Source organism: Telopea speciosissima, chromosome 10 (assembly GCF_018873765.1).
Source record: "Telopea speciosissima isolate NSW1024214 ecotype Mountain lineage chromosome 10, Tspe_v1, whole genome shotgun sequence".
In the NCBI taxonomy this organism is placed as follows: Eukaryota; Viridiplantae; Streptophyta; class Magnoliopsida; order Proteales; family Proteaceae; genus Telopea; species Telopea speciosissima.
In genome coordinates this window covers 13827134-13842020 of record NC_057925.1, presented here as the reverse complement: position 1 = coordinate 13842020, position 14887 = coordinate 13827134, and the positions used below count along the sequence as shown (strand labels likewise).

Sequence of the window (14887 nt, the reverse complement as noted above, 5' to 3'; positions counted from 1 at the left end):
ATCCGAAAAAATGTTACAGAACAGTTATGAGATTTGGTTAATCGATTAACAGAGAAAAGGTTGAATGGGAAATCAGGCAAGTAAAGAACAGAAGATAAAGACAAAGAAGTTGTAACATGTGCAATACCAGTATTAGTTACGTTAGCTAAGGAACCATTAACTAAAGTAACACTAGATGAAGATTTTTGGAAGGAAGAAAGAATACCTGAGACACCCGCCATGTGATCCGATGCCCCTGAATCAATGATCCAGGGACAAGGAGTAGCAACCGAAATACAGGCAGTAGCATTACCTGTCTGAACAAAGGTGGCGGTTGGAGTCTGGGCTAACTGAAAATCTGAAATTGTGTAAAACGGGCATATTCTTCATCAGACATCTTCACGGTCTTACCCTCAGGCTGTGGAGATGCAGATACTGTAGACTCAGTACTGGTAGTTGAATTGGCAAACTGTTGCAGAGGTGGTTTACCATGAAGTTTCCAACAAAAGCGTTGGATATGTCCTGGACGACCACAATGATGACAAGTCCTCACTTGCCCCGAACCATCAGGAACATTCTGAGTACCCAAGGTAGGTGGTTTACTAGAACCAGCCCCACCACCACGACCATGACCAACACTACTATTACCATTACCACCAGTACCAGCCCCACCATTGGGTCCATGGTTCTGGGGAAAAGAAGCCAAGGCCAAATTATTAACAGTAGTAGTAGTCTCACGGGAGACACGTAGAACCCTGGAAAAAGTCTCAGACAATGTGGTTACCTTGTCACCACCAAGAATTTGGGAATGGACTGAATCGAACTCCTTCCCAAGTCCTCCCAAAAATCCCATAATAGCAAGTTGCTCCCGCTGACTTTGCAATGCTTCCACATTAGAAGTAATGGGAAGAAGTGAATTAGGCTCCTCATACATCCTTTTAAAATCAGCAAAGTATTGGGTCAAAAGACGACCCTTTCGATCAACCCTATAGAACTCCTGGGACAACTCATAAATGCGGGAAAGGCTGTTTTGTCCAGAATACAAAACATGAAGGTATTCCCACAACTCCTTAACAGTATCGACGTGTGGCACCAAGTCGACAATCTGATGTTCCATAGAATTCAGCATCTGTCCCAAGATTCTAGCATCAATAGTGTCCCATAAGGGGTCATCATCAGGCTTAATCTTAAATAAGTGATCCTGCTGATCAGGACCCGTCAAAACCAACTTAACAATTTTCCGCCATTGTTGAAAGTTGTTAATCCCCTCCAATTTCTTTTCAGTAATATGATTGGAGGAGGAAGAGAAAACTTCAGTCATCACTGATTTTGAAGTATCACCCATTATGCAAGATCAAACGATGGAGTAAAGATGTAAGAACAAGAGATTAAAGTTGAATCACAAAACCCTGACAAGAGATTTCCCAGAGAAAAATCTGCTCCCGACAAAAATTATGCTTCCACAAAAAATATTTCTGCTCCCACAAAAATCTGCTCCACAAAAATCCGGCTCCACAAAAAATAAAAAAAAATTTCTGCTCCCACAAAAATCTGCTTCCGCGAAAAATCTGCTCTCAAATTCTGCCTCCAAACAATAGCCGAAACAGTCCAATATACCTCCAAAAATCCAATTAAACAAATAGAATCTAAAAAATCAATCCAAAAGACCCTGTAAAAAATCGATTTTCTCTTCCTGAAAAAATCGAACTCAGAGAACCCTGACAAGTGCTGTCGATTTAATCTTCAGCTTCCAATGCAATCCTTACTCCTTCCAGCTTCACAAAATAAATCCATAAACAGAAAAGGAGACCTAGTTCTTAATTTATACCATGAACTAGTCTCTAAACAGTCCCAAAATACAGCATAGGGTACTGCACCCCTTCAAACAAAAGGTAGAAGAAACCGCAAGCCCTCAAGTATTTCTCACACACTTCAATCTTCAATTGTAGGCTGTAGAAAGGAGAAGAAAAATCCCACCGAGAGCTGTAACAGTGCTTATAGCTCTGATACCATGTCAATCATAAGAGAAAAAGAAGAAGAATAAGAAGGGAAATCGAGAGAGAGAGAGAAGAAGAAGAGGAGATGCGCAACTTGAGGAGTTACACGATGAGTGTAATCTTCCTCTAATCTTCATTAAATAGCCACTGAGCAAAACAGGAAAACAGAAAAAATAAAAGAAGTAAAACAGATTACTAATCTACCCTCCTCACACCTCTCGATATTAGCTACTATAGCTAATATCGAGATTACATAAATCTCGATAACAGCTTTGAATAGAGTTGATTGTAGAAAAAGAATTCATGCAGAACCAAGGGTGTACTCAAGGAAGAAAAAGAAGAAGGCTACTGTCTGCCTTGGCAGCCAGCCACGATTTGAGTAGGCTACTGTCCAGCAGTAGCCCGTGATTCCACTGGGTTGTTTTATGTTTTATTTGTTGAGTCTTGTAATGAACCATTGAACCGGTTGGTCCAGCTGGTCTAATTTAAGTGGTGGTCCCATAGTTTAGTTGAGTCTTTTATTTATTTAAGTTGTTATTAGAATAGTTAGTCTCACATCATCCACAATTTATTTGGGCTGGTAGTGCCTTGTAACTCAAGTAAGGTCCAAAATTGGAAGTTTCTAATTTTGAGACTTTCCAATTTTGAATCCTTGCTCTCTTTATTTCAGTTTATAAAAGCAACCCAGGAGGGCAAGCAGCCTACGATTTTGATATTCAACTACTGCTACTGTGCAAGTTTGCTTCTACTGAAGTTTTCCCTTGGTGATTGATCTATCCTTGTACGAAGGAACTAGTGTTTGATCTAGTTGACTCCTTGAGGCGGGAAGCCCAGGAGGTCACTTTTTGTTGTTGTTCTCCATCCTCTTCAAGCTTTCAAGACCTTAGTAGCCCATTCTGCTCCAGCTGAGACACTCTGTTGCTGCCTGCACTGCAAACCCTTGGTTAGTTTCTATTTTTGGACTACCTTCTAATTCCAATTCCCCCCCCCCTTCTTGGCCAATCTAGTCATCACCTTTCTTCCATCTTTTGGGCACTTCTTCCCCATCCTATAACCAAGGCGGCCAAGGGGGTAAAAAAACAAGGCGACAACAGAAAACAAGGCGAGAGAAAGGCGCCTGGACGCCTAGGAGACGCCTTGACAACTATGATGAAGGTAGACTTGGAATTAAAATAAGGAAACAATAGGAGTGAAAATAAAGGATAAACGTCAGAGTACTTTGGGAAAGAAGGGGGTTATGGTGACATAAAATATCATCACCAGGTTTTCTTCAACTTCTCATGATAAGAGCACAGAACCAGCGGAAGAATGAAGACTTGTGAATCAGTGAACTCTCTCACCCTCTGAGTCCAAATCCAATGAAATTGTAAGATGAGGTTCATAATCTTATTCCCTCGTTATTCCAATTAACACCAGCCCCAAACAATAGGGAATAAGATGGATGTAAATTCTACAACCAGATCTGCAGTTAGGTCAAAGAATCCACTCTGCAACTGGATTTGACTCTTGCAACTGGAGGAGTTTCGATTGGTCAGTGCCTTGGGATGGAATCGTCTAGGACAGAAGAGTTCCCATCCAATATATGAGGAAGAAAGAAAGAGGAGCGAGTGAGATCAATCTACACTTGTTGGACTGCAAGTCACGTTAGAACAGACCTGGAAAATAAAGAAGAAACATTGGAGGGGAAATAAAATAAAGTAGAAGGAACAGAAGGGATAAAGGAAATAAAAAGGAAAGCTAAGAAGAACTCACCCAGAAGGAGCGGTACTTGATCTATGCATAGTTGTCATGGCGTCGCCATGGCGTCCTGGGCCCCTGGCGCTGGAGAAGGTTGCATGGCGTCCCTCTTCGATTTCTTCTTTCCCTAGTCGATTTCTTTTTCAATTTCTTCTTTCCCTCTTTGATTTCTTCTTCGATTTCTGAATTGTCTTCTTAAAACTTGAGAAACAATAGAGAAAAAATAAAACATGGCTTGAGTATACATCTATTAAAACATTAAAAATAGAGAAAATAAAAAATAAAATATGGTCGACATGCTCGCCATGGCAATGCCATGGCGGGCGACATGTCGATATATCGACGTGACACCCCTCCACCGACTTGGATCGCCGTGACGCCGTGACAACTATGGATCTATGGGAAGGGAGAGGAGGAAGAAAGGAGGAGAGAGGAAAAGCACGATTGGCCAGCAGGGCCCCACTACAACAAACTCAACATCTTTAATTCATTCTTATTCAACTCTCCCATTACATTGGGTTGTATATTATATATAAAGGAAAAGAAAATGAAAGTTTCATAATCGTAGTCTAAAACTGAAATAGAAGTAAAATCAATCTCTATCTCATACGTATCAAACCCATAACTAAATTTGAACCTTGTTCATTTCCATTTGGCTCCCAACCGGGTTCATATATATATGAACCCTGGAGTCTCTCTCGCTGTGATTGAAGGTGGGTTTAGCAGCAGCTCTGCCTACTCCCCCCACATTTTTTTGTCCTATTCATTCATTGAATTGCACAACCTGAGTTCAGAAGGATCTTTAAAACCTTGAGCGACATATGACATCCCTTTTATTCTTGGGTCAATCATTTTACTTTAAACCTTTTAATCAAAATTTCCCTATGCTTCTTCCTTCTGTCCAGCTGTTCCTGGATTTTAGGGGAAATTAAAGTTTTTATGTTTATATGAAATCTTATCATGATTGGATGGCTAAAAATTGATGATAGTCCTCTTTTCAAAATTTCGGAAGATCCTGTGTTGATTTTCCTTGGTGTTTCTTCAATCTTTGATCTCTTTAATTTGCACCTTTTCTTTTTAGTCTCTGATGAATGTAAGTTTAGATTGACATGAAAAACATCATATTTTTTTTTTTCCTTTTATTTTTGAGCAATTAATGAAATTTTCTCTTTAAGTTGCTACTCACTAGTCTGGGTCAATGTATGCCTGACTCTACTTGACTATGTTACTTTTTCTTTTACCCCTGTTAGTGCCTGATTGTTGCTCTTCTTCTTTCAACTAGACAGTTAATTGAAGCTGAGTTTTTTATTATTTTTTTGTTTGGGGCTTAGTTTGGATCCACAGTTGTCGTAGCCAATCTTGTACTCTAGACTGATTCTTCATTATCATAGGTCTATTTCCTTTCCTTTTTGTTATAACTATAGATTTACCAGTTTGTTTGTTTTGTTGTTGTAAAGGAATTGAAAGGAAGGAGGCTCGGGTAAATGCTATGCGGTCAGCAATTTTGGAGACGTTTCCAGAGCCAAATCGGCGATTATTACAGAGGTTTAATTATTACTCTTATTATTGCTATTATCATTTTGTTTTCAGTAAGATATTGTCCCTATCGTCCATCTGCAGTTTAAGGTTGTTAGTTGTTACACAGCTATATTCAAAGTAAGAAACCAATTTTGCTTCATAGATTTGCTCTTTACAGTAACTCTGATGCATCTGGTATCATCTTATTGTAGTGATGCTGACCTTTATTTCTATAGTTTCTATGACTTAAATTTCAATAATTTAGGGACAACAGTACTAATTTAATTTCTTTCTATGACTGTTGGACCTCATTTGGCATCTCTTATTTTAAAAGTAAATGCAAGGACTTATCCATAGTTGTCAAGGCGGAAGGCGACCCAAGGCGGTGGAGGGGTGCGGTGGGTGCCTAAGCGCTTAGTTGATAAGGCGCCCGCCTAGGCGACCAAGGCACCCAAGTGTTATTTTTTATTTCTCTTCTTTTCTAACATTATTTAGTGTGCTACAATATATACCTTATATCATCAAAAATCAACATTGAGCCACATCAAGTCATCAAAAATCGACATTGCCACATCAAGTCATCAAAAATCAATATTAAGCCACATCAAGTCATCAAAAATCAACATTAAGTCACATCAAGTCATTAAAAATCAACATTAAATCACATCAAGTCAACAAAAATCAATATTAAGCCACATCAAATCATAAAAAATAAACATAGAACTAGAAGCCAGCAGAACTGAAGAAGCAAGCTATTGGAAGTTTAAAACATTCAAAACATACATTTGGTTTATATTGTTCTTGGAATTAGTCATTGTTCTGGTATACCTAGTCTCACATTTGGTTTATACTGTTCTTAGAAATTATGATCTTATCTATAAATAACTGAACTGCTCTGGATTTAGAGAACTATTTTTATTCTCTAAGAAGTTTGACTAGTCAACTATTTTATTTTTACATGAGACTTTTTGTATTAGGTAGAACACCGAACTAGCTTTCCAATAAATCCAAGATTGCTTAAATCTGATTTATATTGAAGGAGTTATGTTCCGATCAAACTTTATTTGATGTGCGCGGATATTGTCAAAATCGCTCTAAATGAAAAATATTTTTATATATATCAAAACAAGTGGATATTTTACTGCACTTTTTGTTTTTAGCAATGGTTTACCATATTAAGCTTTATTGAATTTTTTGATTTGAGAAAAACTCTTAGAAAGTTGAAAATTTCACCTACCGCCAAAATTCTAGTTTTTGTTCTTGACCTGGGGAGGTTGACTTTTTATGATTTTGGAATTTGATTTTTTAACTATTTTTATTGGATTGAAATAGAGAGTATTTGCTTATTTATGAATAATATTTTAAGTAAATGAAATGACAAATATAAAAACATTTACTAAGAAGGTAGTCGCCTAGGCCCCCAAAAATCTGGACCCCTAGGTGGCGCAGTGGCGCCTCGACAACTATGAACTTATTTTAACCACTTAATTAATGATGATATATATATATATATATATATATATATATATATATATATATATATATCTGTGTGTGTGTGTGTGTGTGTGGATAGATAACAAGATTCTATTGATAGAAAAGATCATAGAATTACATAGTGGTGCCAATACATCGAAGTACAACAACAACAACACAACCAGCCCTCTATAAAAAGGACCTACTCAATACACAAGAAAGTAACCAAAAAAAAAAAAAAATCCTAGTTAACAGCACAAACTCGAACTCGAACCAGGGAAACCAGCGGGAGATCGATTGCAGCAGGATCAATACAATAAAAGAACAAAATTTAATAACTGAAACCCTTTTTTTATTGCTAATTCTTGTTTGCATAAGAAAGAAGATCATAAAGGATAAGAAGAAGAGGAAAAAGAAGGGGATATGGAAGAGGGGATAGGGTAGGCTGTCTCAGCCTTTCATCCTCTCACCATCGAACAAGAACTCACTTGGCAAGATCTCAGTAATATCTCGGTTTTTTGAAAAACCAAGAGGCGATGCTAGGCTAAATGAGAAGATTGCATTGTCTCGCCGAGATCTCGGTGGGAAACCTTGGTATAAAGACACTTATTTATGCCAGAAACCAGGATAGATAGTTATTTATGCCTAATATCATTTAAGTAAATGTTTTTATTTCATTTACTTAAGATATTATTCATAAAAAAATAAATACCCCCTATATGAATCCAACAAAAATAATTAAAAAATAAATTCCATAAGGATAAAAAGTCAACCCTCTAGTTCAAGAACAAAAACTAGATTTTCGACGGTAGGTGCAATTTTCAAGTTTTAAATGCTGAGGGTTTTCTCAAACCTATAAATTCCATAAATCTTAATATGAGAAAACATTGCTAAAAACCAAAAGTGCGGTAAAATATTCATTGGTTTTGATGTTTAAAGAAACATTTTCATTCAGAGTGATCTTGACAGCATTTGCAGACACCAAATTAAATTTGACCGAAACATAACTCCTTCAATATAAATCACATTTAAGCAATCTTAGATTTGTTTGAAAGCTTTGCTTAGATTTGGTATAATATTTCGAGTACGGGTTTTGTCGGTAAAGAGAAATCAAATGGATTCAATTGGAGTTTTTTGGAACATATCAATAAGCTAGACCCATACTGCGAGTTGTCTCATGCCATAAATAAACTCGGACACTCAAGAAATCTGTTGGACAGGCGGATTCACATCTCTGACAACCTACACAATCCTCAGTTCTGGGAGTATATGCAATTTGCTTAGCTTTTTCCCCTAATCCTTATGTTTTTCTCATGATTAAAAATAATTTTTAGAATTTTCTTTCGGTAAAATATTGGCCTAATACAAGAAAACTAAATACAACACAACATTTGAAGTCTCATGTATGCTTCAAAATACTCTGAAATTAGAAACATAATTTTCCTTTATTTTTCAAGTAATATTCATTATTTTCCCTATTTTTTGAATTTTTAAATATTTTCATAATTTTGAAAATTAAAAATAATTATTACCGGAAGAAAATAATTTCTAACTCTATGAGGCCGTAGATCGGCCAACGGTGATTATATATATATATATAATTGTATCCCATCCGGTTTATATTAACCTTAATTTTTTCACTTTTTTTTTTGTAAAAAAAATCAATTTTTAAACGAAACAAATAAAAAAATTATAAAATAAAATTTCGACACCCTGAGGTCGTAAATTGGCCTTCGGTGTCTGATATATAAAAAATCCATCACCAAGCAACAGGTATTTATCATACTTTTTTCAGAAATATTTTGTTTTGGGAAAAAGTAGTTTACCTAAATCTGTTGAATGTGGCTAAATCTTCCCTAGTAAGGGGCAACTAATCTCTTTGGAGTGATGTAGCAACCCCCAGCAGTGTATCCCAGTAGTTTGAAGCAGTGATGTGGCAAAAAATCCAAGTGTCAAAGTTTTTTCTCTTTCTCCAGGTCGAAACAGGCGGAACCAACGAGAACTTGGGAAATGGTGCTTTATAAAGCATGCAATGTGTCATTTCGGTGAACAGTACAAACAGTACCAAAATTTCGGTCGAAACAACGTGTGTTTTATATTTTCGCCCCTAGTTTCGTCTCGGTGACTTCAAAACTACCAAAATTTTCGGAGATTTCAGCGATATCTAGGTGAGATTTCGGCGATATCTCGGTGAGATTTCAAACCATGTTCATCTTTGAAACATACAAAGCTGCAAATAGAAAGAAACAAGTGCCTGGATGAAATCAAACCCTTAATATTGAGGATTCACACTCTTTTGTCGACATAAGCTTTTAATAATATGGATGTGACCTGTCATTACATGCGACAATCTCCACTATAGAAAGAAAGAGGAAAGGAAAAATCAAATTTGCTAGTAAATACTAGGAAAGGGGGAAAAAAAAGCCTAGGCTTTCTACATATGCATCGTCCAAAGCAACGGTTTTTATCAGCTGTAGCAAAAAAGAGACATCATAGAAGCCAAAGAGGAAATAAATATGCACAGATACTAATATACTATATGAATCTTGAATTTGTCCCAAATCTGCTTCCCTAAATCCCCTTCTAAACCAGAGGTTCATTTTATGCTGAAATTTTTTGTTTAGGAGTATTTTAAAAAGTGTTTTTTGTCGATTTGTCAAGGGATGTTTAGGTTTCATTTAAGGCACAATAACTATCTAACAAGATCTTGTGCAAATAAGAGATTTTATAATGTTTCCTATTACTTTCTAAAAAATAAGCAGCATTTAACTTATTGCTTAAACAAATAAACACTTATTTGAGTTTGGCAAACAACTCAAATAAGTGGTTTCCACTTATTTTACGCTATAAGATCCTTAAGCACTTATTTTAAGCGTTGCAACGACCACTAAATTGTGTGTAGGGTGGTCCCATTACCATTAGGGGTAGGGTAGGTGGGGCTGGGGGTTTAAACTTTAAAGGTTAACCCTCCAATGTTATGTGGTGGAGTTTTGACAGACTTCATTCTTCCAGAGGGTGTTAGCTTCATTAAAATTACTCATGTATTTTATTACACCAACATGGGTATGAGTATGGGTGGTGTACTCCATTTGGCTATGCTTCAACTCTAGTTGATAGCATAAAATATTTTAGAAGTGCAAAGCTATCTATAAGATAATGCTGCTGATACGAGATAGAAATAGTTTATTTATTATTAAAAATCTTTATGAAACAACAGCCAAACCAATAGCCATACTGGATACTTTTACTCATATTTTCTCAACAGTCTAATTAATTCATGTGCTCTACATTTGAGCTTTGAAGCCTCCTAGCCTTCATTACGTGCTCATTTGTTTGGTTACATCCCCTGGAAGCATTGGCCTCTCCATAATGATTGATTTTAACCAACCATTTTTGTAATGGTCGTGAAGCTGCCAACAGATGAAGTGATTAGAATTTTATATTACATGAACATCATGTTGGTTTTGTGTCTTTGATGCATAAGGAGTTTCAGTATTTCACTAATTACACTTGTAGCAATTGGTTCACTTTCTTACCTCGGTTTATTTTACTTGTCAATTTGTGATTATATGTTCATAGAATTCTGAAAATGATGCACTCTATTGCTGCTCATGCTTCTGAGAATCGGATGACTCCATCTGCTGTTGCTGCCTGCATGGCACCCCTATTACTGCGTCCACTTTTAGCCGGTGAATGTGAGTTGGAGGATGACTTTGATGTGAATGGTGATAATTCTGCTCAGCTTCTGGCTGCAGCAAATGCTGCAAATAATGCTCAAGCTATTGTCACAACTCTTTTGGAGGAGTATGAGAATATATTTGATGTAAGTTTCTTTCAGCCAGTAGTCATTATTTTAGTAACATCATATAGCATTGGATCTTAAATAGTTATTGAGTTCACAAATCGTAATTTTAAGTTTTCCAAAACAGAGAGAGTGAAATAGATTTGTACATCAAAATTATTAAGTGTCATAATAAAATCTGTTCTTCAGCTTGAAAAAATTCACTATTTTCTGTTTTAGGGAATAGAATTTAGGGAGAAACTGTAACTTAATGTAGTTGGCAAGTTAGAATCACTCCAAGAATAAAGGCCAGTGGAGATTTGTGCATTTTATTGAGTTCATCAGGCTCTTGGCTTCACAAGTGAATGACTCTTTCTATTGGAAGGCGAGGACAGCAAATGAAAAGGTTGATCTTTTGGCCAGCCAGGGCTTTGTGATACTGAGATGGTGCTCCAGGAATGCCTTTCCTTTATGAGAGACTAGAGAAATTATGTCAGATTGTATTTTTTAGCGTCCATGCTGCTGTCTTTTCTTTTTAGCTAGCTGTTATAAGTGGCACTTGGCTTTTTCCTTTGGCATTTATATGATTTCTGACTCTTATCAATATGATTTTGTTGTTCATCGGGGCCTGGTTCTTCTAGGCCCCTGAACTCTCTATTTTCCTTCAATATTGTGTTGTTGCTTATCTTAAAAAAAATGCTTACTGAAGATCTTACTGCTTAAACTCCTAAAGTGCCTAAGAAGAGAACGTTTTAAGGATTATTTCTAACTCCCAGTCCAATGTTTTAAGTCTTTCACCAACATTATAGTCAGGGATGGATTCTTGTAATCTTTCACCCCACATGATCATACTCTCATATTCACGCAAATCAGCGGTCCCATTCAGTGGTGGGACTTGATTGTGGACATGAGACATGCGGTGAGTTATGGGACCGTAACCCATCTTCAAGCTGAGGCCCTAGACTGAAGATGCTTTGGATGAAATTCAAACTATAAAAAATGGTGTTTTGGGTTTTTATTGTTCGATCTTCACTTTTATGTTATCTCTCAATTTATTTTATAATTTATACAATTTGTATTATATTTGTGTAATTTGTGTTGCATCAATTGTGAGGCTACTGGATGCAGTTTCTTCTGTCGTAGTAGGTTGTCTATTTCTTTGTTTTATTGTGTCATCTTTGCTTAACTATTTCACATTCCTTTGTATCAGGATGATAATCTAAACAGGTGCTCCATTTCAGCTGATTCTCAAATAGAAAACAGTGCGAGTGAGGACTCGACTGATGATGAAAATGTGGATCTGAAAGGCAATGGATTTCATGATGCAGAAAATGAAGTTGATCCAGAGATGAATGGCAATCATGACCGTGTACTCAGTGGGAAATTGAGTGAAAGCAGTGGTTCTGCTGCTAGTGATCTCTATGACTATAAGGTTTTTCCCCTTTTAATCTTTTCTGTGAATTATTGGTTCCAAAAAATGGTTTTTTATGTACTTTTGGTGATGGTTTATACATTTTCATTAAATTGTTTATTTTTTTAGTTCCTGTTCAATTGTAAGGCCAAAACTGTGAGATCTTAATGTTCTTGGGATTTGGGTACTGTATCTGCATCTGTTTTTGTGGATTCCATTCTGCATGTTTTTTTTTTTATGGTAAAAAGAAAAGATTAAATTAGAAAAAAGACATATACAGAGTTTTTAGATTGCCCGAGTCTCGCTAAATTAAGGGCAATAGCCATACAAAGAGAGTCTCCCTTATTGACAAATGAGACATTTTGAGCTATACTATTTATATATAACAAGTCTTTTAAAAGATTCCAAGGCCAAGGAGAAGTTGGAGATGGAAGGAGATCAGTGATCTGTTGATTTAAGCACCAGACTTCTTTTATCATCAACCCCATACTTGAAGCATGATTGAGGCCTGTCCGAATACTGACTAATTGTGGTTCCAAAGGAGTGGAAGATATGAAGTATCCTGCAGCCAAAAGGATGAATCTGCCATCTAGGAGGAGAAGATAAGACCATCCGGCCAAGTTTACTCCTAGTATCTGGTATCCTGCACAGATTAAAACAGGATAAGAAAGTTTTGGTAATGAAGAGACAGCAGGAACTATAAATTCCTCCTCAATAATAATATATTTATCCTAGGAAGAAATGGAAGGGGGGTTTAAATTCAAATCAACTAACCAACGCTTAACCTGGTTAACTACCCAAAGGGAATCGGGTTTTTCCGATCCAAAAACAACCTTGTTCCTGATGGCCCAAATGAAATAACACGTAATAATAAACACTCCAAAAAACCAAGCTAAAGATCGTTTATCTAATTTATGAGGGAAAAAAAGTGGTAAGGCAGAATTCTTGCAGAGAAGCATTGTCCAAAAACTCAGTTCTCAATCCCAGAGGCCCCGCCACCCAGATGTGTTTAACCCAATCGCAAGAAAGAAATAGATGCCAAAAGGATTCGACACAGTTTCCACATAATACACAGGAAGGGTCGGTCTGGAACCATTTGTAAAGAGAAGCCTTGACTGGAAGACCTGCATTTAACACACACCAGAAGAAGAATTTAAATTTGGGGTGAATCTTAAGCTGCCAAAAGAAGTTCCACCAAGAGGACAAGCAAGAATTACTACTTGTAGAAACAGAATTTAGCGACCTAGCAGCAAGTTTAGTACTAAACATACCATTCTTGGCCAAAGTACACCACCAACTGTCATCAGACAATGACAAATTTACTTTATGAATCAGAGAAGAAATATTTGAAGGTAGCGAATTATTAATACAGAAGTATTCCAGCCAGACTCCACAGAAAAAGAATCAACTTTACTCATTCTCTCAGTCAAGGAGATCGATAATTTAGCTGAATCAAGGAGGCAGCCATGATGAGAGGCAATCCAATGATCAGTCCAGAAAAAAGTAGATTTACCGTTACCAATTTTCCTGACCAAAATCCGTTCCAGGGATTTACTCATTCTCTCATTCTGCATTTTGGACAGTTATTTCCTTTCACAAGATGATTGTTAATTTGTTACACTTCCTAGTTTCTTTTGATATGTTATATCTTCTGAATTCTTTTTTGCAATTTATGCAGTTATTTTATCATGTTGAAAACATTCCCTTTTCAAATACTTCAGCTATATATTTTGTGGCTTATTGTCTCTGATCCATGCTTTTGTAATTGGCCTGAATGTACTTCATATTGGGTAGTCTATTATAGAATGTAAGGAGAACTAATTACTCTTGGACCTGCATGTGTCTAGCTTGTTAACAGTTTTGTCTGTGAGCGATTTCACATGCATCATGTTCTTATTGACCCTCTAAATCTTTAATGCAATCCGGAGTTCCAAAAAACCCAGTTTGGATGGCTTATGGGCCAACTTGAACGAATATCAACTCAATTAATCAAAATTGTGGCAAAACTCCAAATAAACCGAAGTTTTCAAAGGAGGGTGGCAACTTTGTAACCAGGCAGAATCTTAAGGCTTACTTAAGAAGGTAAGGGAACACGGATGAGAAAGGAATTAGAATTAAAGGGCAAGGACAAACTTGGAATGAAACTAACTAATGGGTATAAGCTGAATTAAAAACAAAGAGGAGGGGGCATGGAAAGAAACAAATAAGATTTTAAGAAGAAACCCACAATTTGAGGTTCTTTTCAACATCCAGCCCACAGCATGTGCAGTAAACCAGCGCAGAACTTCAGACTTGCGAGTGAGAGTTCTCACTTGATAGGAATCCAATCAAAGTGAGATTCAGGGATAGGTTGCTGATCCACAGTCCTGTTAACCCAAATTAATCAAGCGAATGATTCAGCCATTGGAAGACCAAAGGAGCTTGCTGAAACCAGGTTTGGTGCAAGATAAAGAACAAGACCTGAATTTTGATATGGTTCTCTTAACAGGAAAGATTACAGCAATGATGGTTCTAGAGTTGATGTTGCCTCAGCCCAAGGTACACACACTCAAAGTATAAGAGAGAAAGAGAAGGAAAAGAGGGAACAATGACCAGTATGGACTATGGAAGAAAGGGGTTGGGAAGAAGAAATAAAGAAGACTTACCAATGGAAGAAGAGAGGGATGGCAGGTTTCGACCGAAACCTGGTCGAAACCTAGTATTTTTGTGGGCCAAACTCGAAACCTAGGTTTCGAGGTGCAGAAAATGGATTTTTTGACCTGAATTTTTATGTGCTGCCTATAGATATGCTAGGTTTCGACCAAAACCTGGTTGAAACTTGTATTTTTGTGGGCCAAACTCGAAACCTAGGTTTTGAGGTCTCCAGAAAATGGTTTTTTAACCTGAATTTTTATGTGCGGCCTATTTTTAACATTTTACACCTATTCAATGAATTAGTTTCAGAAAAAACCCAGTCAATATGATACTTGTGGTTTGGACCCAAGTTTTCTA

At 36.8% G+C, this 14887-nt stretch overlaps 1 protein-coding gene across 1 annotated transcript in view; it reads left to right on the top strand.

The window, feature by feature from the left end:
- The window catches only part of LOC122642182 (rho GTPase-activating protein 7-like), a 120601-nt gene that overhangs the window by 66069 nt on the left and 39645 nt on the right, over nt 1-14887 (top strand). Inside the window, exons 11-13 of the mRNA XM_043835610.1 lie at nt 5171-5258; nt 10284-10527; nt 11696-11917. Coding sequence (XP_043691545.1) covers nt 5171-5258; nt 10284-10527; nt 11696-11917 — 554 coding nt within the window. The remainder of the gene's footprint in view (nt 1-5170; nt 5259-10283; nt 10528-11695; nt 11918-14887) is intronic.